Source organism: Artibeus jamaicensis, unplaced genomic scaffold (assembly GCF_021234435.1).
Source record: "Artibeus jamaicensis isolate MK-2021 breed Jamaican fruit bat unplaced genomic scaffold, CSHL_Jam_final contig_465, whole genome shotgun sequence".
NCBI lineage: Eukaryota > Metazoa > Chordata > Mammalia > Chiroptera > Phyllostomidae > Artibeus > Artibeus jamaicensis.
Window position 1 is genome coordinate 17,878,979 of NW_026521843.1, and position 23,198 is coordinate 17,902,176.

Here is a 23,198-nt window from a genome sequence, read left to right on the forward strand (position 1 = left end):
ATTTCAACAAATGACTTGAGGACAGTGTTATTAATAAAAGTAGACGTTCTCCTACACTTTTTTTCTTTTTCAATCCTGAGTATCTTATGCAATTCCAATTTTGCCTGTCATGTATATGTATGGATGTATGTGTGTATATTCTCACATCAGAATTTACATTGCTCTGTAACTATGTTAGTCTGTACATTACACAGAAATACTGTGATGTGATCAGAACCTGCATGAAAATAAAATCAGTACAGGACTGAGAAAGAAGGCTTCTCCCAGGAGAGAGCCCAACTGTCTTTGACCTCCCCCTCTGCCATTGTCATCTGGGTATTCCCTGATGTAGCCCCAGTTTTATCAGCTCTAAAAGTGAAATAGGAACTTATCAGAAAACCCACACTGGTTTGTGTTGGCATAGACCAAATATTACATAACCAGGGAGCATTGGCAAAGCATTACTTTGCCTAAAAAATAAAAATAAAGATATATATTTACAAAAATTTTTTTGAAGCAAACGATCAACTATCTCCTAAATCCACTGATCTGTGAAAGGAAAGGTCCTAGTTAAACTTCCCAGAGAAAGCTAAAACATTACGTCTGACAGTCACTACGATCATATCTTTTCACAGCTTATAAATCAGATGGGCCAATCTCCAGCTCTTCATGCTACCACTGAACTTTACAGTTGCAGAAGACGGGTGCTCTTTTCTAAATCTCACTGTCAGTTCTGTGAATTTGGCATGTTGTAACAAGGCCACGTGCTCTAAATCCTCCCCTCATTCTTTTGAAGGAAAGACTCCATGCATAGTACAAAGTAACACACAAGGAGACTCAGAATACGCCCCCCAACCCCGGTTCTCACAGGTGGGTGCTGATGGAGGAGTGGTTGGAAATTGCTCCATTCTGTCATGAATGAAGAAACAGGTTCATAGGGAATCAGTGATTTCCCCAAGGCCCGTGTATTTTAGAACATCTTTAAGTGGAAATCAGTGGAAGTCCACTGAAAAGATAAGAGTTTTGGTGGAACTGCTCTCTCCTGGCCGCAGGCCAACAGAACTGAGTGCTGGAAGGACCCCGGGAGGCTGGGATGACAGCACATTGTGAGACGGGTGAGCGCCCTACGTACTTATAAAACCCGGTAGCAGACAAGCTCACCGCACCCTGGTAGGCAGCTTGTACCTGTGGAGAAGAAATGGCCATCAGGAAGGGGCAAGCATGGTTTCCAGAAACCCTGACCCAGCACCAAACTTTGGTAAGCTCAACCTCCTCTTCTGGAACTCGATCAACACCTCACTGGTGACTCTCACTGCCACCCCCACCTCCAGCCCTTGACTTCGAAGCCAAGAGTGCTAACCAGTCTTCCTGCCTCAGGCTGCCTCCCCCGCCTGCCCCAGCCCAGGCAGAGTGAGCAGCTTACATACCGCACTGCCCATGGCACTCTCTGCTCTAGAACTTCTGATGACTCCCTGTTGCCTATAGAGCAAATACCTGATGTTAAGGACCCCGGTCATCTCTGGTGGAGCACACACACCGTGGCCATGCCAGCCAAACTCAAGTGTTCACTCTCTCTCAACCCTTCCATGTCCCCATTACCTGGGCACATCTGTGTAAGTGGCTCCTCTGCCATATCTGTCCAGATCCTCTTCTTCCCCCATCAACCAGCCTGAGCTTTCCTCTCTGATTGCCTCGTCTTGACAATTACCCCCTATACTGGCCATTGTAACAGCAATTCTATATTGCTCACTTGATACCTATGTTCTTATGGATACTTTCCTATTAATAAAGTTATCCATCTATCTCTCCACCCATCCTGTCTCTTTAACTACATAACAAGTTTTTGAGGGTATCCTCAGCACTAGCACAGCACTAAGATCTAATTTATTGTTGATAGAGTTTGCATGGTGGTTGTCATCAATAACCGAGCTCTTAACTATGCACCAGATGCTATCAAGTAATCTGCATACATTATCTTACTTAATATTCAGCACAACATTATAAGAGCAGTATTATTTCGCCTTACAGATTAGAAAATGTTTCTCTAGGATCCTTACCATGTATATATGGTATCGACTATGCACATATATAGCGATGGTGGAAATAATGACTGGTTTGCAATACAACCCAGACACTGAACAGATTTGGTGCCTGTCATCTCCTGACTACACCTTCATGATCATGACTTTTTTGAGGTTATCTGCTCCTAAGGGACACTGGACAATATGGCTAATAGTTGATGACAAAGCTCAGGTCAGCAGACTGTAAAGGCTGTTGTTGAAACACTAACACTGCCTTCCAAACTGACACTAGAATCCACACTGCCAAAGCCCACCTGCATTCATACGAGATTTGTGTGTGCTGGCATGAGTGTGGAAGGCCAGGGAGGCAGAGTACGATGAGTGGGTCTGACCGAAAAAGCCAGTGTCCTTTGAACCTGTCGCACTCTGAGCTGGGACACACGCAGTCACATTCTATGTATTACTCTTGTGCCTCGCCCTCCCCTTCCAACACTTCTTGCAGCTGCCCTCTGAGGGGTCCTGACATGCAGGCCTCCCAACCCGAAATCAGGGAACTGGGCTCATTCTTATCAGGAGTGCTTGTTCTGTGACTCCCCAAATCCCAGGAATGATATAAACTCTCATTTAATACCTTTTCCTCCTGCTCCCTCAGTGGACATCTCGTGGACCCAGACTCCACAGCTGGGTAAGGGGACAGGCTGAGAGGGACAGCCCCCTGTGAGATGGGGCTTTTGAAGAAAACCAGGCTGATCCAGGCTGTGGGTGAGTGAGATGTGGGGCCCAGCCCGAGGGAAGAATTCACAGTGAGGCGTGTTCACTGAGCTGTCTTCTGGGGCTCGGGCGGCCACACCCCCAATTCCCACAGAGCTCTCAAAATCCTGGATCAAAAATGTTTCTTAAGTGACTTCCCTCAACTGTGAAAACCACTGAGGAAGGGGCCCAGCAAGGCTGAGCGCTTACCTGTGCTGTGAAAGCACCTGGACCCCTCAACTCCCCCCCACTGGGTGAGCGGGTCACGATCTCCAGTTCCGGCTCAGGCCAGGGACGGGGGGGCCCTGTTCTCCATTCCACTCTCACAGGCAAACGCAGCTTGGATCAGCTCAGACTTACCCAGTCTTCCCAGGAGCCACCAGGATTCTTTTTCTTGAAGGGTTCCAGCCTTTTCAGGATGGTCTGACAAGCTTCCTAAAGAACACACCCACCAGACAAGTCAGTCCTCTGCATGCCCTGGCGCAGGGAAAACCTCAAGGGCCCCCACAAAGCCACCTTTAAGTAATATGCCCAGGGTGCCACTCAAACAGCCCTGTCACCCTCTAAGGAATCACCGAGGCCTGGGTAGAAACCACTCAGCCCTTCCCAAGGGACCACCACTGTCTTTTGCTTGGAGAGTACTTCCTGGCCCAGTTCTTAGGCTGACAAAGGGTGGAATGTTTGAGGGGTCCCTAGGGAGGCACCTTCTCCCATCAAACTCTTTTGTTAGATTATATCCTCCAGGTGGGAGAGAAGCAAGTAAGTCAGACCCAGCCAACCCCACAGCAGATTTTCAATTTCAGCCCATTGTCTGTGGCCATTTCTCACACCAGGGAGTAAGTCTTCCCAGAACCCCCTGCCTTTTTTCCAACTTCCCTCCCCCACTACACTCATCCTTCCTGACTTTGATGGAAGTGATGATGGTTCTTGGGCCCCTCTTTTATCTCAGCATTTGGAGCAGCAGGGTTCTCCTGGATAAGAGAGCCAAAGGCATGGTCAACAGCCAAGGAGCCTGCAAGGGCTCTTCCACCTCCCACCCCAGGGACTCCCTGCACACAAAGCCCTGGGCTGGCCCTCAGCTCTGCGGGTTCCCGAGGCTCCTTACATAGACGGCCTGCCCATTGATGTCGCTGCTGACAGAGGCGGCCGTGGGAGAGGTGTTGGGCACTGTGCTAGTGCTTGTCTCGCTGATGTAGATCTTAGAGGTGGGGATTTTCAGAGCTCTGCTGGCCACCTGTGAAGAAAGACGACACCGCCCTTTAGGAAAAGGGTGAGCATGGGGCGAGGCTGCCTTTTCTCCAAGACAGGATTCAGGTTCACAAGTACAGGCAAGAAAACAATCTCATAAACTATAATTCTACTGAGACTGGAATGTTCTCACATCTGCCTAAACTTGAAGCACTACTTTATGGAATGGTTTAGTTGAAAAAAAAAAGACTTCATAAATCTCATGGTGATTAAAAGTGCCTTTTAACAAATTGGTAGTTACAAGATAATCACAGGGACGTAAAGTGCAGCATAGGGAATATAGTCAATAATATTGTAATAACTGTGTATATGGTGCCAGGTGGGTACTAGAAATAGCAGAGGGAACACTGTGTAAAGTGTATGATTGTCTAATCACTATGATGAACGCCTGAAACTAATATGATATAATATTGAATGTAAACTGTCATTGAAAAATAAAAAAAAAATTTAAAGTGCTTTTTAAAGCTAACCCTCATTTTTAAAAATCCCATTTGGCCAGTCCCCCGGAGTCAAGCAGGTGTGCTCACTCCCATCCAGCTCCACCATCCATCTCCACTGTGAGGGTCTGGCACATGTGCAGAACTAGCTCCCTTTAGACACACAGCACGCCCACCTCACACACAGTCACAGCGCCCTACAATGGTGGTAATGGAAGTGACCTCGGACATCACATGGCCAATGTGTCTGCACTAACGAGGACACCCAAGTCCTAAAACCCCAGAAGTCTCGCTCAAGACCACATTTAAATGAGCAGCAGAGCCAGGGCCACAGCCTTGGCCTGATTCTGCTTCCGGTGGGTCCAAGCCCTGAGCTTCTCCCAGCATCATCCCGCACACAGACCCCACAGTCCACAGGCTGCTCACCTGGACCATCTTGGTGTGAAGGCCTTGGCCCATCTCAGTGCCCCCATGGGTCAGCAGCACCGAGCCATCTGTGTACACGTGAATCAGGGCTCCTGCCTAAGGGGAGGGTGGAAATCCAGACACAAAACTTAGTGAATCCTAGTGCAGCTCAAGACTTGAGACAAAAGATACTGCAGCCCTGGAAAAAGAGAATCGACAAACAATATTTTGGAAATAAGCCCCAGACAAATATTAGAGTAGTATCAATCTCATGATTTAATGAGAGAGCCCTTCAGCACTTGGCAAAATTTTTTCATCTCTCTCTACTTCTCTCTCTCCCTTTCTCTCCCTCCCATGCTCAGAGGGAGGTTAATCAAATATCTTTGCCCTCGCTCTGTAGATGAAGAAGTAGGACCAGAAAAATTCAGTGACTGTCCATGGCTCTGTAGCCAGGAAGGATAAGAACTAGAGTTTGACCCCAGGTCTCTGAGTCTCCTGCCGCCCTCACTGCCTCGTGGCATGCTGGACAAAGAGGGGCAGGCAAAGTCATTCAAACGGCGAAGGGCTCTTCTAGGCCACTCTGTTACCAGAGGCAGGAGGCTTTGCCTTGCAGAGAGGAGGAAATGGGGCCCCAGTTCCACGGAGATAGAATTATATATAGCAATTACCTGATTCAGAAAAGAAAGAGTGAAGCTTATTCCAAACTTGGTAGGAAGTATGCACAATCCTCTCTTTTTCCAACAATTTTCCCTGGGGAAAAAGGAACATTCTCCTAGAATCTCCTCTATCATGTTTGTGCCAAGTTGAACAGATCTTCAGTTTGCAGCTTCGTAGAATCACAATGAGGCACCCTGGGAGCTTCCCGTATGGTCACCGTGATAACTGCACTGTGCCCCGATTGTGTAGACAGAATGAGAAAGGCGGGAATTTGGTTTCTGGGTCCTTCTGTGCTGCTGAAGCAGGGCCCACCCCTGAGCATCTGACTTTAAAGTATCACCACTCTTCTTCCCCAAGTGTAACTCAGATTGGGTCAGAGTACCCTAGTGACCTAGAACTGAAATTGTCCCAGGGAGGACTTGTGGCTCACTGAGGATAATGGTAACACCTCCTCTGTGCTTTATATTTGGTTTTCTGAGCAACTCAGTGAAGACAAAACCAGCATAATTATTGCCACCTTGCCGATGGTGAAACTGAGGCCCAAGGAGATGGAGTGACTGCCAAGGTCACATTTACGGATTAGTGTTAGAGGCAGGCACACAGCTGCGGTGTTCTGTTCGTAGTCCTGTGCTGGTGTTTGCTGGAATGTGGTATGCCCAGGAGGCAGACAAGCATGAGGAGATGAACCACGCTGAAAAGCTACAGTGCTGAGTGCAGGCTGGGAGCCCGTCTGCCTCCAGGCTAAGATCGCTTCGTAATCTTAAAGTGATGGCTATAAATGAGTTGGCTAATGCAGCAGCCTCATAAGTTATTCATTGAATTATTAGCTTTGTATTCTGAGTTCAGCAAAAAGCCTGTAGAATATGAAACCCGAGAGGGTGCCAGAGTATTGGACTCCTCCCCTCCAGGCACTTACCTGTTGAACTTGTCAATCTCACTCTTCCGAGAGTGATACTGAGAGCTTTCAAGACATTCATCCCAGCACCTGGCCAAGGTGAAGCCCTCAAGCTTCTGGTTAAAATGTGTCCGGTCCCCTTCTTTGTACATGTTCTTCCTCCGTACCTTCGCAAGGAGAGAGACACTGAGGCTTGTTGTGGGCAACAGGTGAGGGGGGCAAAACCTAAAGTGAAGCATCCAGGCCCCTCTCATCAGCACCTGCCTATCCTCTGCCCCTGCCCCCCGGGAGATGCCCAAAATGCAAAGCCACTGTCCCCCAGAGTAGAGTAACCCACTCTGACTGGTGCCACCCAATTCCCTGCTTACTTCCTCGGCAGGCAGCCCACAGGTCACTGCAACTTCACTCATCCAATGCTCGGCAATGAGCATCCCCTGGGGCCCCCCGAAACCCCGGAAGGCCGTGTTGGAGGCCAGGTTTGTCTTGCACAGCCGCCCAGTGCCCCGGATGTTGGGGATATTGTAGCAGTTGTCCATATGGAATAGAGCTCGTTCCATTATCTGAAGCAGAGGGAAGCAAAATGGGAGGGAACAGGGCGTTGGTTTCATTGGGTCCCTGCCTTTCCCAGCCCCACAGTCCCCTGCTCCTCCACAGACCCAGGTGCGTTCTTCCTGGCACATGGCTACAGCCTCCTGACTGCGCTCCTGACCCCCTGTGCCTCCGCCCTCTAATCTGTGTCTCATATTAAGATATTAGGTCACATCGGGTCAACAGCTTGCTTAGAACATCCACTTATTATCTTCAGAGTAAAGTCTGTATCTTCCAGCATAGAATTCAAGACCTTTCTCCACTACATGTTTTATCCTCTTTTCTGAGTACAGGTCCCTTTCACCTGCCACGCCCTCCTCACCTCATCCACCTGCTAACCCCCCACTTCTCTACGGGGAAGCCCTTCTCAGATCCTCTAGTTAGAATTGATCGCTTGCCTCTTGTTTAAAAAAATGTGACTTTATTAATTTTCAAGTAGTTTTTATTCCCATTAAAGTTAGAAGGCAAGTAGATTACAGATTTCAATACTTGCATAAGTTGTATTATGCAAAACAAGCGCCTCCTCCACCTTCCTTCCTTCCACTCCCCAGAAACAATTACTCGGCAACTCTCACAGCTTATTCTTCAACCACTATTTCATTAACATCTACATTTCCAAATAATGGGCTTATATTGCCACTTCCTGAACTTTTCAGTTTTAGACTTAAACATTTCAAATTTCACTCCTGCCTAACCCCCTTTCCCTGAACACACACCAGTTTCCTACCCACTGTCCTTCCCATACAGTTATATTTTGATCTGATCAATAGTCCGTTTCATGTCATTATTCTACAAACATTACTCACAGCTGAACCATGCAGTGATATTATGATGATTTGGTTGAAAACATTTCCCCCTGGAGTTAATAAATTGTCTTTATTTTTCCATTTGCTTAGATTTCTGTGCACATATTAGTAAGTTAACTTCAAATGGTATGCTCATCAATTGGGAAAATTGCTTGAATTACTTCTGATAGTTCCAGCTTCTTTTTTAAATTCTTTCTTTTTGAAAGTTCTATTCCATGATCTTCTCAACTCAGCTGGTCCTCAAATTCCTTTGTATTTCCTCTCCTATTTTCCCATATTATTTTCTTATGTTTGGGGAGAGCTCCTTGAGTTTCTTTCAAAGTTTCTGCTTCCACAGTTTTAATTCGTAAAGAGTTCATTTTAATTCTCTGACTGTTCCGTTTTTATAGCATATTGTTCTTTCATTAAGTTGTAACAACTCACCTCTCTGATGGAATAAATGATGGGTTTTATTTGTTTCATTTTAGGTTTAGCTTACTCCCACATGTACATTTTATCTTTCCCACAGGTTGTTTTTCGTGTCTAATTATTTCAGTCCTAATCATCCTAGACGATTTTTGTACGTCTCAGTTCATTCCCTTCACGCTTTCCCTTCGTGTTCTGCCAGCTTGCACTTGTGTTTCCTTCTGTCTGTGGTTACCTGTCCCCCCACCACACCGTGAACCTGAAGGCAGGAACAACGCCCTTGGCTTCTTTGGGCTGCTACCCTAGGTACCCGATAAGTACTTGCTGGATTAAACTTATGATCTTTAGGGCCAAGTACTGTATCATCCTCAACCTCATTTTTCCTACAACACCAAGAAGCCAATGTTATAAATAGTAATAACACTGAAAGTGTTTCTTTCGTGAACAGTTTTTCACCAAATCTGAAGTGTGAAGTTTCTTAACAGCCAATTAGAGAGCCCCTAGGGGAGAGGGGGTGGGGCGGAGGCAAGTAGTGAGGAACTTCTGCTTTTCCTGAAATGTTCCACTTTTTTTTAGTAAGAATCCATGCATATGCAACTAGTATTGTTATAAAATGAAGATTTAAAAAGAATTTTAAAGTAGTCTCACCAAGACAACTTAGTTAATTCTCAAAATTGACAAAAACATGTCTGTACAAGAGTTGGATGAGAAGGTTCAAAGCAGCATTACCCATCCAGGCTAAAAACCACAAATCACCCAGTGTCCATCGCGTGGTGAATGGAAACCAAACTACGGTCTGTTCACATCAGGAAATACTACTCCTCAATAAAAATGAATGAAGAAACGACCCATGCTGTAACATGAATGAACCTCAGGAACACTGTTCTGATAGAGAAGAGCCAGGGACAAAGGGCTACATAGTGTGTGGTCATAGTTATGTGATAAGGAAAATTTTAAAAGACTAAAAGTAGATTTGTGGCTACTGGGCCTGAGAATGGGAATAAGCGGGACTGCAAAATGGGCGCAAGAGGTCATTTGGGGGTGATGAAAATGTTCAAAAACTGAAATGTGATAATGGTTGCATGACTTCAAATGTACTAAAAAACACATCATATCATTCAAATGGGTAAACTTCATGGTATGTAAACTGTACTTCCATAAATTGTTTTTAAAAGTAACTCAACTCATTTAAAATGCAAACATTACAGAAGTGTGCAATGTAGAAAATGCCCGCTTAACCCATCCAATCGCACTGTTCGACGTCTCGCCTTTCTGACTATATTATACACACACATGCTCACACACACAATGTCACCATACTATATATTAAGTTTTGTAACTTAGTTTCCTTGCTTGTCAAGAAATCTTGCACAAGAAAAATGAGTTTCTAATGAGAGAAGTAATATGATCACCTCTGTGTTTAGAATTAACCAAGGATGGAGAACCCAAAGTCAGGGACCAATTGGGAAACCATTGCAATAATAATAGGCAAGAATAGAGGAGGCTTGTATCTGCCTGTGTGAACAGGCTGTGGGGCACGCCCTTGACCTCCCAGTCACCTGGGCTGCAGGAGGCAGTCCTACTTACACTCCGAGACAGATCCACGGAGTTCCCAGCATTGCTGAAGTGGTCCACCTCCAGAGCCACGATCCTTCCTGTCCTCGTGAAGCCAACCTGAAGAGAAGGAAGTGATTTGTCAACAGTCCCCTTTATCTCTACGACTCTCCTCCCTTTTACGTTACCTGGAGGAAACAGAAAGAGCAAGACACCACACCAGGAAAAAAAGGCGAATATAAGAGACCACCAGAACGAGAAGAGAGGAACCAACATCTCCCAAGTGACGCACCCATGGCTCAGTTCGGAATACCTATTCCTCACACTCCTCCTCCTTTCTACCTTCTCCTGGCTTCTACCACGGGCAGAGAAGAGAATGTTGGTCCTGACAGGACGGGGAGGGAGGGCTGGGCGGGAAACTGACAAAGAGACTGGAGTCTCCCCTCGTAGCTCGTGCAAACAATCAAAGTCACACTCTGTGAGAGTTTCAGTGTGTTCTGACATCCCTTAGGTCATCAAACCCATGATGGCCACTTCGTAAGTGAGGAAACTGGGCCTGCAAATGACCAAGTTACTTCCTTTGAGCCCACAAGAATTTGGAAATAATACAATGTTTTGGGATGGTCAGTCATGAGACAGTCAGAAGTCAAAGCGGGGGATGTTCAAAGCCAGCTTGTGGAGAGAGAGGGCTCCCAGGTTTGTAGAGCTAGACTGGCACCTGTGAGGTAGTACTGGTATGTAAGAGAACAGGATGCATGGTCCGAACAGGAACTGGTCTCCCACAGAAGCCCAGGGAAGTGCCTATCTCACAGAGAAACCGGGCAGTGCCCAGACACATGTGGCCTGGCAGAGCAGGTGCCCACCATAACAACTTGTGCCCTTCCAGACCCTCGGAAGTTTCATTCCTCCTTGTGAATTACTAAGCAGTAATTCTGATGTTCACATCAAGCTGTGAACACATTAACATCAGGCCATCCTGCGGGAAGGATTTACCCCAGGTCTGCTGACAAATCATGTTTCTGAACCTGAGGGAACAAACACCAGATTTGGAACATAGCGAATTCACAACAGTTGCAAACACCACCTTGTGGCACTGCTTGATGCCTGCCAATTTGAATATCTCTTGTTGCTATTTCCTCTTTGAATTTCTACAGATAGTCATTTTTTTAAAAAGTCAGAGTACATCCTAATGAGATGGCACTGCCCGCCCTGGAGCCCCCAACATCTGGAACCTTGTATCTGGCCAAAAAGGGATGTCTGCCACCAGATATCACCATGTCCTCGTCACGATCCAGCATGCAGCGCACCGGGCGGCCGGTCCTGCAGGAGACACCAGAGGGTAAAGAAAACTGGGGTCTCTACAACAGCCCAGCCCCGTGCATCTCAGAGATGAAAACAGCAGGGAAGTCTTTTCCCACTTGGCACACTCAGAAGACCGGGGCTGGGCTGCTTTGCTGTCTAGACACTGGGCTAGACAAGCTGAGGAATGGAGGACGTGAGCTGTGTCCTTGCCCTCAGGGCCCTCACAGCTAGGTAGGGAAGATAAGATGTGGACACAAAAAACCAGGTGATGTTATCCTCACCCCTATGTCCAAAAGTTCTAACAACACAAGGCTGTGAAAATGCAAAGCAACAAGAATCTACTTTCCAATGGGAGAAATCCAGAAAGCCTTCCTGGCAAAGGCGGCTTTGTTCTTCTTTCCAGAACCCACTAGGCAAACTCACTTGTACGCAGCCAGGGCTACTGCAGTGGACAGTAGGGTGCTCCGAGTCTCCTTTCCACCAAAGCCTCCTCCCATCCTCTTCACTCGGACTGTAATCCGGTTATCTGGAATCCCCAACATACTCGCAACAAAGCTCTGTGGGCAAAAGAAAAAACACTTACTCTGAATGCATCATGTCGACGTACTTCTGGCTTAACCTAGAGCTGGCCTGATTCAAGAATCCTGCTCCCATCCCACTGCTGACCCTTGGGTAGTGGTGCTGGGGTCCAACACTCATCAGTCACGACAGACTGAATTTAGACACTTGTTTTTAACAAGAGGGGAGAGCAGCTAGTCACAGCATACTTTCAGAGCAAACTCATTCCATTAGGTGGGTCATGGGGGTAGAACCAGGTGTCAAAAATTCTGGCATCCACTGTCACATTATAAGCAGTAGAGAAATGAGGAATATTTGAGCTGCTGCAGATAATTTAGTGGTCCCTGTGGCTATCACTTACCCAACTCTGTCATTCTACAGATAAGAAGACTGAGGCCAGATATGAGGTGACCAAGGCCACACAGCACTGGGATCATAATAGCTAACATTTACTAGGCTCTGTCCAAGTATTAAAACCCATCTGATTATTACAACAACCCTACCAGGTTCCATATTTTATACAAGAGAAAGATTATGTAACAAACTCAGTGACACCAGCTTGTTGGTGACCGGGTCTGGTCCAGGACCAGTACCATCCAATTCCCTTCTGGACCCACCTGGGTCTCCCTCTTCCCATTTCCCACAATGCCAGGAGCTCCCTGGTGTCCTCCCCAGGCCCCTGAGTTGACCCACAGGACACCTACCTGGGTCTTCATGGTGTTCTGTGTAGACACAAAGAGCTCCATCTCCCCTGCCTCGCCTTTTGGGACGGCAATGGTGCATTGAGTCTCCATGTAGAAGTGCTCTTGGCCACCAATGTACAACTCACCTGCGGAAGCATCAAGACCCCACACAGTGAGCCTGCTGCTGCAGAGGGGACAAGTTTGCTTAAGAAGAACATGTATTTGCCAAGTACCCAAGGAAAGAACCAACTGCTCATAAGTAATCTCTATGTTCCCCAACTGGCATGAAAAAGGGCCTCAGTCTTAGCAACCTGGGAACTGAACCCCAGCACCCCAACAAAGAAATCAGAATGACAATGGAATGCACCAGGCATGAAGTTCTCCTCTTACTGCAGCCCTTTGAAATCAAAGATTTTGAAACAATGACTGTAAAATTTTGGAAACGTAAAGAAAGAATGAACAGATGTGATTAAAAAGCTAAAAATACCTTCCAGAACTGAAGCTATCAGACCAGCTAGTGAGTTAATTTATAAGCAATAACAATGCACAATAGAAAATGTAGAAAACAATTCCAAAAAAGGTCTGATCAGCAGCTCTGTCCTGAGGTGAGAGCTATGGGCACAATTTCACAGTGTGGAAGTTGGGGGAGAAGGGCAGGGGAGGGGACAGTATTAGCTGAAGATGGGGGAGGACTGCCTTCAGGTGGACAGGGAGGGTCAAGAGTCCATGTGGTTAAAGACCTGGCAGATCAAGGCTGCCCAGGGATCTGTGGCCTTTATCCTCCCTAGACCGTCTTCCAAATCTGACACACTATCATGTCTCTGGAATCATTTAGGTATATCCAGCCTCGAATTGGGATAATAGAGATAATGTGAAGTTCTTTCCCGGCCAACTGTCTACTATTTTGTCCCAAACATCAGAAGAACTCTTTTGTTCAGAAATTATAGGAAATCACTTCCCCACCCCAGGACTCCGGGTACAGCTCTTGAATTTCATTCATAAACCAGGGCCAACCCATGCCCTTTGTGGAATGATATGGCTGCACCTGAAACGACGTTGTCTGCTTCCGAAAACCCCTTCTTGAGGTCGCCTTTCTCGATCTTCAGCTCGGTTCCATAAAAAGAGTTGTTTTTAATAGCATCCTAAGAATAAAAAAAAAAAAAAGAAGTTTCAGTGACTTGACTTTCAGAGGGAGGAAGGTAGTTTCCCACTGGGGGAAGAAAAGTTTTCAGAATTTCTGCCTCTCTCTTCTCACATGGGCATCTCTACAAGCTTCTTATGCAGACATAAAGTAAGTTCACATGCAGCCCAGAAAGTCATATTCACCCATTTCCTTAGAAATGGTGGACAACCACCTAAGAGGTGGACAACCTTAGACCTTGAGGAAAAGCAAAGAATCCTTCAAGGACTGAAATGGAGCTGAAATTGGGTAGAAGGGACATGGTGTGTCTGTTAGTGGACTGAGTCTAGGATCACAGTGGGGAAGGTTTCACAGGACCACAAAAATCCCAAGGCTGGAAGAGATATAAAAACTATCTAGTCAAATCCCACCTGCTGCTCAAATCTCCTCTAGAGCACAGGTAACAAACACAAGGCCTGTGGGCAAATCCAGCCCTCCACCTTGTTTTATCTGGCTCAGTACCTTGTCCACTGAGCTCCTTGCCCCTAGTTAAGGAGTAGTTACATTTATACAGTCCTAACATTACATTTGGTCCTTTAAAGGCAACTGCAAGGCTAATGTGGGCCCCAGTGAAAATGAGTTTAACATCCCTGGTCTAGAAGATCCTAAACAGAACACTTTCAGAGATGTGGAGCTCACCCCTCTCCACAGGCAGCCCATCCTCAATTACCTCAATGGTGATGATGGCTGGAAGGTCTTCATAGGTGATTTTTACTCCTTGAGCTGCTCTCTGTGCGTGTTCTGGGGTGTCAGTGACCACAGCACCAATGATGTGCCCAACACAAGTCACCTAGGAGGAGAACCAGACTACTGAAGAACATCACAAGGCCCCTCATAAAGCCAATTATTTTGAATTGTTCAGAAGGACAAAGGAAGCCCCATGCCCCCACAGTTTCCTATTAAGGCACATCTTAGGAATGTTCTTGGGCCTTTTCATTTCCTTATTCTATTATTTTGGTTGTGTGCTTCTTCATAAGAGTTTAGAATCTATAGAAGTAGAATGGAACTTGTAGATGATCACTATCAGAAGGGCAAACTCACTTTACCCCAAGGGCCAATTCTGATGATTTAGTACTGACAGCCTGTTGAGAAGTTGCCCTGGATAGAATATTGTGATTGATTAGTGATGTCTGCCATGAACAGCAGAATGAGAGGTATGGCAGCCTGACCTATATCTGTCAACTTGGATCTATTCCAATCCCCTTGTTCTTCATACAAACAGATGGAGACCCAGCAAGATCACAATTGGCTTGTTACCAGACCATGATTACATTGTTAGGCCCTGACTCCCAGTTTTATTTTCCTTCTACAACCATACTCTCTTTTATTTCCTGCTCCCCATATTTATACCAATAGCTCCTCAAAGGTGGCAATCATATCTTATATTCATCTAGATGCCCAGAAGCTATAGTTTCCAAATGCTAGTTCTTAGACTAGATGGCCATAAACTAGTTTTCTGTTAGATTTATAGAATAATAATTATTGTTTTCTTTTCATTTACAAGTTCAGTTCCAGACTTCTGGTCAAAATGCAGGCACAGGTAAACATGCATTGCCTCCTCACACAACCACAGAAAGAATTACAACTAGACCTCAAAACAAATAACACCCAGAACCATCAGAAAATTGAGCTGTATGGAAGCCTGACAACCCAGGATTTAAAGAAGCCACATTCATCCAGACAGGTGGGAGGGGTGGAGACATGGAGATGGGCAAAGAGGTGCAGAGACACAATGTGGCACAAAGAGGTGGCAGAACAGGCAGCCCCACATTCACGTGTGGTGGATAAAAATTGGGAGGGATACCTTGGGAGCAAGTGATCCCAACCCCAGGCATATCACACATCCCAGGGTTCCAGCACCCTAAAAATAAATCCCCATAACTTCAGGCTGTAAAAAGTAGCGGGAGTTGGGGCAGTGGAAGAAACTTCGATTTTCAGGAGACTTGGCAAACAAGGGCCTGCACAGACTTAAAACATATGCAGACCCACCTCCTCTGGGATTCAACACCAGAGCAAGAGCTGGAAGGGTGCCAACTGCAGAGGGTGAGTACTGGGGGAACCTCCAGAAGCCTGGCAGCAACACTGAACCCTCTCTGAACCCTCCCCACACACAGAGCCACAAAGTGGTGAAGCAGGTTGCCCACATTAGTGATTACCTCTGACTCTGCACCGCACAATATACAGGCGCCTTTTCTGCAAAAGACCACATTACTAAGACAGGGAGTCAAAGCAGCTCTACCTATTACACAGAAACAAACACAAGGAGGCTGCCAAATTGAGGAGACAAAGAAATACGGCCCAAATTAAAGAACAGAACAAAACCCCAGAAAAATAACTAAACAAAATGGAGATAAGCAACCTATGAGATGCAAAGTTCAAAACACTGGTGATCAGGATGCTCAAACAACTCACTGAGTATGGCAATAAAATAAAAAAGGCCCAGGAAGAAATGAGGTTACACTAAGTGAAATAAAGAAAAATCTACAGGGAACCAACAGTGGAGAAGATGAAGTCAGGATTCAAATCAATGATTTGGAACATAAGGAAGAAATAAGCATTTAACAAGAATAGCAAGAAGAAAAATAGAATTAAAAAAAATGAGAATAGTATAAGGTGCCTCTAGAATATCTCCAAACATACCAATATCCAAATCATAGGGATGCCAGAAGTAGAAGAAGAGCAAAAAACTGAAAACTTATTTGAAAAAACAATGAAAGGAAACTTCTCTAATTTGGTGAAGGAAATATACATACAAGTCCAGGAAGCACAGAGAATCCCAAACAAGATGGACCCAAAGAGGACCATGCCAAGACACATCATAATTAAAATGCCAAAGGTTAAAGATAAAGAGAGAATCTTAAAAGCATCAAGAGAAAAGCAGATGGTTACCTACAAAGGAGTTCCCATAAGATTATCAGCTAATTTCTCAAAATAAATTTTTCAGGCTAGAATAAACTGGTAATATTCAAAGTGATCAAAAGCAAGGACCTACATCCTAGATGACTCTATCCAGCAAAGCTACCATTTAGAATGAAAGGGCAAATAAAGTGCTTTCCAGACAAGGTAAAGCTAAAGGAGTTCATCATCATCAAGCCATTCTACATGAAATGTTAAAGGGATTTATTTAAGAAAAAGTTCAAAACTATAAACATTAAAAAGCCAACAAATTCACAACTATCAACAACTGAATCTTAAAAAAACACATTAAGCAAACAACCAGATCAGGAACAGAATCCTAGCTATGGAGATCATTTGGAGGGTTATCAGCTAGAAAGAGGAAAGGAGAGAATGAGGGAACATGTGCAGGGATTAAGAAGCATAATTTGTAAGTACAAAAATAGACACAGAGATGTTAATAATATAGGAAATGGAGAAGCCAAAGAACTTATATGCATGACCCCTGGACATAAGCCAAGGTGGGAGATTGCTGGAGGGAATGAGGGCACCACACATTGAGGGGCAAAAGGGGGAAAAATTGGGACAACTGTAAGAACATAATCAATAAAATATATTAAAAAATAAAAGTTCAATTCCTATAAAAGCTTAATAAATCTCCTTCAGAGATAATTTTCTTCCAACGTACACCAAAAAATAAAAAACAAAAAATTTTCCAACTCATCGCTTTAGTATATGAGGTTTCTGACAATAAGAACCAATACTTAGTATGCCTGTCTCTGATAATTATTTCCTGAGGACCTTGTTAAGTTATTGACTAATTGGCTAGTGAGATGGTTGTTGAACCTGAATGATTCTCACTAACCATAGTGCTGGCAGTGTTCCTGGGGGCTCTTGAAGTTTGTAAAGCAATTTGTTTTTCTATCGCAGAGCCTCCAAAAGGCACTCCTTTTGGAGTCCTTGTGTCTCGGGTCTGTAGTTTTTCATTTGCTCCTCCACTTTCACAGCAATAATGAGATGAATTTGCCCTTCAGCAATTCCGACCCATTTCTAATTTGCAACATTTGATTTGTACTGGAATCATAAAGTGACTGTCTGAGAACTACTCTATGTAAGTGTATGGATTTTGTAGTAGCAGCTCTCCTGAATGTTTGAAAACTAGTGGCAGAATTCCACAGGTAATTCAAATTGATAGGTGGATTTTCAAATATGTGAATTATCAATACCCACACAGTGGTGGTATTGTGATTTCTATATGGTCATTTATTTAATATATTTTTATTTTATTTTAGTAACGGAACTTAATATTATATCCTAAAGAACCTGATTGTTAGTTCAAATACAATCACCAGCTTTTTTTGAATGCCACTTTGGCATGGAGTCATTCTACTATGTATAAACAGCAGCCATTAATTAAATAACAAAGGAAGCGTTAAGTTAAAATTAAAGGTGCTACCAATCACTTTTCTATCTATCTTATTTATCTATTCTATTCTATTCTTATCTTTCTATTTTATTCCATCCCTTTAATGACTGTCCTGAATACTGACCAGTTAGATAATGGCAAGAACATGTGCAAATGTATAATCTTTTTGATTTGAGGGATTTGGAGGAATGCACACAAATTAAAACTTCAATACTCAATTCCACCAACTTTATATTTTTTAAAAAATCTGAGACATACCTTATCCTTCGCAAAGATGGTTTCATCATTAAAAAGTCCAGTTTGGTTACTCCCAGGAACATCATCAGCGGAGATAAAGCAAACAAACCCTGGCACCTTTTGAGCTTCTGAAATATCTATTGACCTGCAAGATCAAGCAGTGTGAGGGGCCAGGCAGGAAAACTAAGGGGAAGACCTATCCCCCAACTGAATAACTCTGTCCTCAGTTTGACAGTTTTCCCTCCACCCTAATTTCTCCCTTCTCTACTTTCTATTCTATTCTATTCTATTCTATTCTATTCTATTCTATTCTATTCTATTCTATTCTATTCTATTCTATTCTATTCTATTCTACGAGTGTCAATTAAATGCTTACCATGTGAAGGCCACACCCTGCTTGGAAGACAAGATGAATAGGAAAGGCCTGCCTTCATGGACCTAATACTAACCAAATCATAATCAACAGCCGTCTCAATGATGGCTAAAACCTACCTCACAGCTATTACCCATCCAGAATCGGTTCATTAGGGCCCTTGCTATGCCACTCATCCAATGCACCTGAACATGGTCATGCAGACAAATTTCTCTCACCACATTCGCAGAGCCACTCTGGAATGGTGGGGCACCCTGGCTATAATTAGACAATTCAGACCTCAAAGGGGAAAAGGCCTGGAGAATTCATTAATTGTCACAGTCAGAACTAAGTCCTGCTCACTCTGGCCCATGCTCACGTGAGGAAACAGAGCAGAGGCACCTAGAGAAAGTTATGGGGAACTCTGTGAAGTACCAACCAACTTTCAAAGATGTAGTCCTCACCAGAGCCCCAGAAAGCCATTGTTGTTACCCCTACTTTTCATTTGGGGAAACTCAAGCCCAAGAAAGTTGAAGAGCTTGTCCACCGCCACCCAGCTGGAGAGCAGCACAGCAGGGATTAGGACTGAGGTTCTGTTTGGAAGAGCACCCAAGTCAGGTTGGCTTCTGCTCTCTGTCACTCTCCCCTCCAGGTTCACTCAAGAGGGACACCCTGATCACTGCAGTTATTACACAGTCCCCATCCTCCCACCTCCATTCAGACTTCACTAGGGAGGAGCAAAGCCATTTGCATGTAGGCTCTGTATAGGTCACGTCACTGTTGATATGGGCTCAAGACAAAGACTAAAGCAAGTCAATGTACCCCATAGTTAGCAACCATGCTATCATAAACAAATACTTTTTCAGGGACCCGGAGGAGTTGCACCATTCCTGGAGCCCTCCTCCAGGCTAGGAGTATCAGCAGAGGAAAGACCAATGACAAGCAGACCTGATCCCAAATCCATGCAGTGCCTGGGCCCAAAGAAGGTCATTCCCAGGCATGCTACTGAGTAGGACGTATGTCTCATGCCCACCAGACAGAAGATAAAGGCCACAATCTGGCCTGAACATCCAGAGGCGGCACAGCCCAGTTGCTGACGCTGCCTGGCTTCAAACTCCGGCTGCACCACTTCCAACTGTGTGACCTGGGACAGGTCGCCTGCCTGTCCCTCAGTCCCCACTTCTGGAACATGGAGATAATAACAGGGTTACTGTGAGGAATAAGTGAGCCCATATATGTGAAATGCTTTAAACCAGAATGTGGCAAATATTAAGTTTCATGTAAATGTTAGGTATTACCACTACTACTACTTCTACTATTATTACAGAGGTGGCATTCTTGCCATTAAGACTCTCAAACTTCCATAAGCAGGTACAAGCGACTATTCTCTCTGGGTTCTTTTTGGGCACTATCCCTACACAAACGGCCACTAAACCTCACCCAAAAATCCTGTTACACATGGGGAAACTTAGAGCTTAAGCACGCAGGCCAAGGTCACAGTTGCTAAGCACCAGAGCTAGGGATTCAATCCCAGGTTCTCCTCTTTTGTGCTGACTCAAATCGTACTGGAACTTTGCATTGAAGTTTAGCCCAATTTCCAAAGTGCAGATCTAACATGGTCCTGTTAAGGGCTTTCCAGTAGCCCCCGATTCCTTTTTGGGTCCAGCGTAACCTCCTCATCCAAGACTCTAAGGCTTTGTTGATCCAGCCCCTACTTATCTCTACAAGTCATCCCTGTACCCTCCCAAGCGCCCCTGAGCCCCTAACCTCTCCCACTCCTCTCTAGACTATAGTTTTAGGATGAGCCCCATTTCCCCCTGTAGACCGACCGGGAGGGGTACATCTCCAGTGCCTGGCAGGGCAGTCCCAACACCCTCCTCTCTGAGTGTATCTACTACACTCACTTGATCTTGGCGTGGGCCCGGGTGCTGGTGACCAGCCGGAGGGACAGCTCATTCTCATAGCGAGGGATGTCGTCACAGTACACGGCCTCCCCAGATGCCTGCATGGCTGCAGCCAGGTGGGGCAGGGGCCGGCCCACCATGTCCTCCTCAGACTGACAGTTGGGCACCTCCTGGAAGAATGTGGTTGCTGGTCAGGCTGAACTGTGGAGGACACTGTTCTCCTACAGGCCCAGGGAAACCATGTGGAGTGGCTGGCCAGGTGGCAAAGCAAACCATAGATGTGAGAATGGAAGGGGCAGGAAGGGGACAGCTGGAGCAGACAGAAAGGCACAAAGAAGTAAATGGGAAGGTGGCCACAGGATCGCCACATAGAGGGACCATAGGATCGCCACATAGAGGGACCATAGGAAAGCCCCAAAGAGGAAGCTAAAGGTCCATTCACTGGGGGCTGGGTAAATATGTTACTGTCATACAATGCAATAGTGTGCAACTGCTAAAACATTTTTGAAGAATTTTAATTAGAAGGAAAGAAGCTCATGTTAAGTGTAAAAACAGGACATAAAACTTTGTGCGTGTGTGTGCATATAAAAATGATTTGAATTTCTCCCTGGCTGGTATAGCTCAGTGGATTGAGTGTGGGCCTGCAAACCAAGGGATCGTAGTTCGATTCCCAGCCAGGACACATGCCTGGGTTGCAGGCCAGTTCCCAGAGCAGACCCTCAAGGGGCAACCATACATTGATGTTTCTCTCCTTCTCTCCTTCCCTTCCCCTCTAAAGATAAATACATAAAGTCTTTTTTAAAAGCATTTTGAATTTCTTAGTAAAAAATAACATGCATTATGTAGTGTATACATGTGCATATATGCATAAAAATGGAAATCAAATGAAAATATAACAATGATTTTTCTCTTGTAGGTGGGATTTTGGGTGAGTTTTATTTTCTTCTTTATACTTTTCTGTATTTTTCAAAATGTCCTAATGTATCCATTTCATAATAAAATTCTGTTTTATGTGTTTTTCAAATAATAATAATGGCAAATATTTATTGCACATTTACCACATTCCAGAAACTACTTTTACCAACACATTTAAACTTCAAAACGATCTATAAAACAGGCACCATCATTATCCGCGTTCTGGGCATAATGAACTTGCCCGGGAGGCACAGAGAAGGTGAGGGACTCGTCCAAGCTTACAGTTACAAAACAGACTTGAGACCCAGGCGGCCAGGCCCCAGAGTTCATGCGAGGCACCACTGCCTTCCAGTGCGGGAGTTAACACGTGGTAGCTCGTGAGCCAAACCTGATCCGCTGCCTGTTTTTATAATTAAAGTTTTACTGGAACACGACACTTGCCTCTGGCTGTTTTGGGGCTACAATGACAGGGTCGGGGAGTCACAACAGAAGCTGTATGGCCCACAAAACCCCAAATGTTCGTAGGAAAAGCCGGCCCTTTACCTAGTGCATCTCAACAAGCTTCTGCAGAAAGTTGTTTGTTTGTTTGTTTGTTTGTTTGTTTAGATGCTCAAGAGAACTCCTAACTTTGTACATTAGTCCCACAGAGGAGCCAGAACAGACGAAAGAGAAATAAAATTTTTTTCTGTAAGGAGCAGCCAAAGACAAAAGTAATGCTGAGAGGGAAATTTAGGTAAGTAAGGGGGCAAATAGCTTCACTGACATTAAGGTAACTCCCATTTTCTTCCCTGGGTGCTCATGCACAACGGTAAGGAGCTTTAAGCAACCTACAAACAACTCAGGTAAGTCAGGGGCCAATGGTCAGCATCCTCTGCTGTGGTCAGCAAGGGCTCCTGATATCGGCCATATACTGTCTGTACTTACTTGGAAGAGCTGGACGTTGGCCGGAGGGTCTTTCTGAAAGAGTAAGGTGGCACTGGCAAAGGTGGGGTCCAGTTTACCACACCTCTGTGGAGGCAAGAGAACAGAAGTGATCTTGACTACTTTTATCATTGACTCTAACCTTGGTTGTCCCCAACCAATAACAGCAAACTGTTCCCCTCCTCTTATTTTACACTCTTTCCAGTACTGCCCGGATCTACCGCAACATCTGAGCGTGGGCTCCGAGAGTCAGTGTTTAATCCCAGCCTCAGCCTCTCTGCCATGACCCCTGCCCCCTGCGCAGCGAGGGGCTCGAATTTGCCCCCAAACATGGACCAGCTTCGCCCCCTCCCCGCATTCATGCGTGCTGCCTTCCAACTGGGACATCCTTCTCCTTCAGCCTTCCTGGAAAAGTCTTCCTTTTCCTCCTCAATTCTGTACGAAATGTAGGTAATGATCTGGGAAATGTTCACAATATAATCTCAAAGGAATCGAGAGGGAAATAAAATTCTATATGCAGCATGACACCCAATTTATTTAGAAAACTGTATATCCAAATCAAAAGACAGTAACATGATAGATGGACGGAAGGAAGGACAACAGAGAGAGAGAGAGAGAGATGGAGCAGACAAATAGAATGGGATGGGGGACAGATAAATGCAGGAAAAGGTCAGAGGAATGAACAAAAATATTAGCAGCTGTTTTCTCTAGGATCTGAGAATTTTTTAAAGTTTTCTACAAGTTCTTGTTACTTTTCTATTAAAAAAAAAAACAAGTATCATGAATGTTTTTAAAAGAGAAATTTTGCTCTGCTGTCCCCACACCTGTGAAGCTCTCTCCTTTTGCCCCTCAGGCTCATCTCTGCAACTGCCACGCTAGACTGGCCTTCACTGACCACATCCTTCCCCACTCTGGGCTGCCCCCTAGTGCCCAGTGCTATCTTACTGCATAGAAGGTGCAAAATAATGCTAGTTGGTGAACAGATTGGGGAGCTGGGCCCGGCCAGCCAGCACCCTCTCTTGAATGCACATCCTTGCAGAGGCTGACGCAGCCCCACCTTACACCCTCATTCCACTGCAC

At 45.1% G+C, this 23,198-nt stretch overlaps 1 protein-coding gene across 1 annotated transcript in view; it reads right to left on the reverse strand.

Annotated features, from left to right (window-relative positions):
• The window catches only part of XDH (xanthine dehydrogenase), a 58,629-nt gene that overhangs the window by 6,822 nt on the left and 28,609 nt on the right, over positions 1-23,198 (reverse strand). The window contains exons 16-31 of the mRNA XM_037146783.2: positions 22,122-22,205; positions 20,283-20,452; positions 18,048-18,171; positions 14,139-14,258; positions 13,334-13,430; positions 12,310-12,434; positions 11,471-11,604; positions 10,978-11,065; positions 9,779-9,865; positions 6,761-6,952; positions 6,414-6,559; positions 5,509-5,590; positions 4,862-4,957; positions 3,856-3,984; positions 3,111-3,185; positions 1,112-1,164 (exon numbers count right to left, since the gene is read on the reverse strand). Coding sequence (XP_037002678.2) covers positions 1,112-1,164; positions 3,111-3,185; positions 3,856-3,984; positions 4,862-4,957; positions 5,509-5,590; positions 6,414-6,559; positions 6,761-6,952; positions 9,779-9,865; positions 10,978-11,065; positions 11,471-11,604; positions 12,310-12,434; positions 13,334-13,430; positions 14,139-14,258; positions 18,048-18,171; positions 20,283-20,452; positions 22,122-22,205 — 1,802 coding nt within the window. The remainder of the gene's footprint in view (positions 1-1,111; positions 1,165-3,110; positions 3,186-3,855; positions 3,985-4,861; positions 4,958-5,508; positions 5,591-6,413; positions 6,560-6,760; positions 6,953-9,778; positions 9,866-10,977; positions 11,066-11,470; positions 11,605-12,309; positions 12,435-13,333; positions 13,431-14,138; positions 14,259-18,047; positions 18,172-20,282; positions 20,453-22,121; positions 22,206-23,198) is intronic.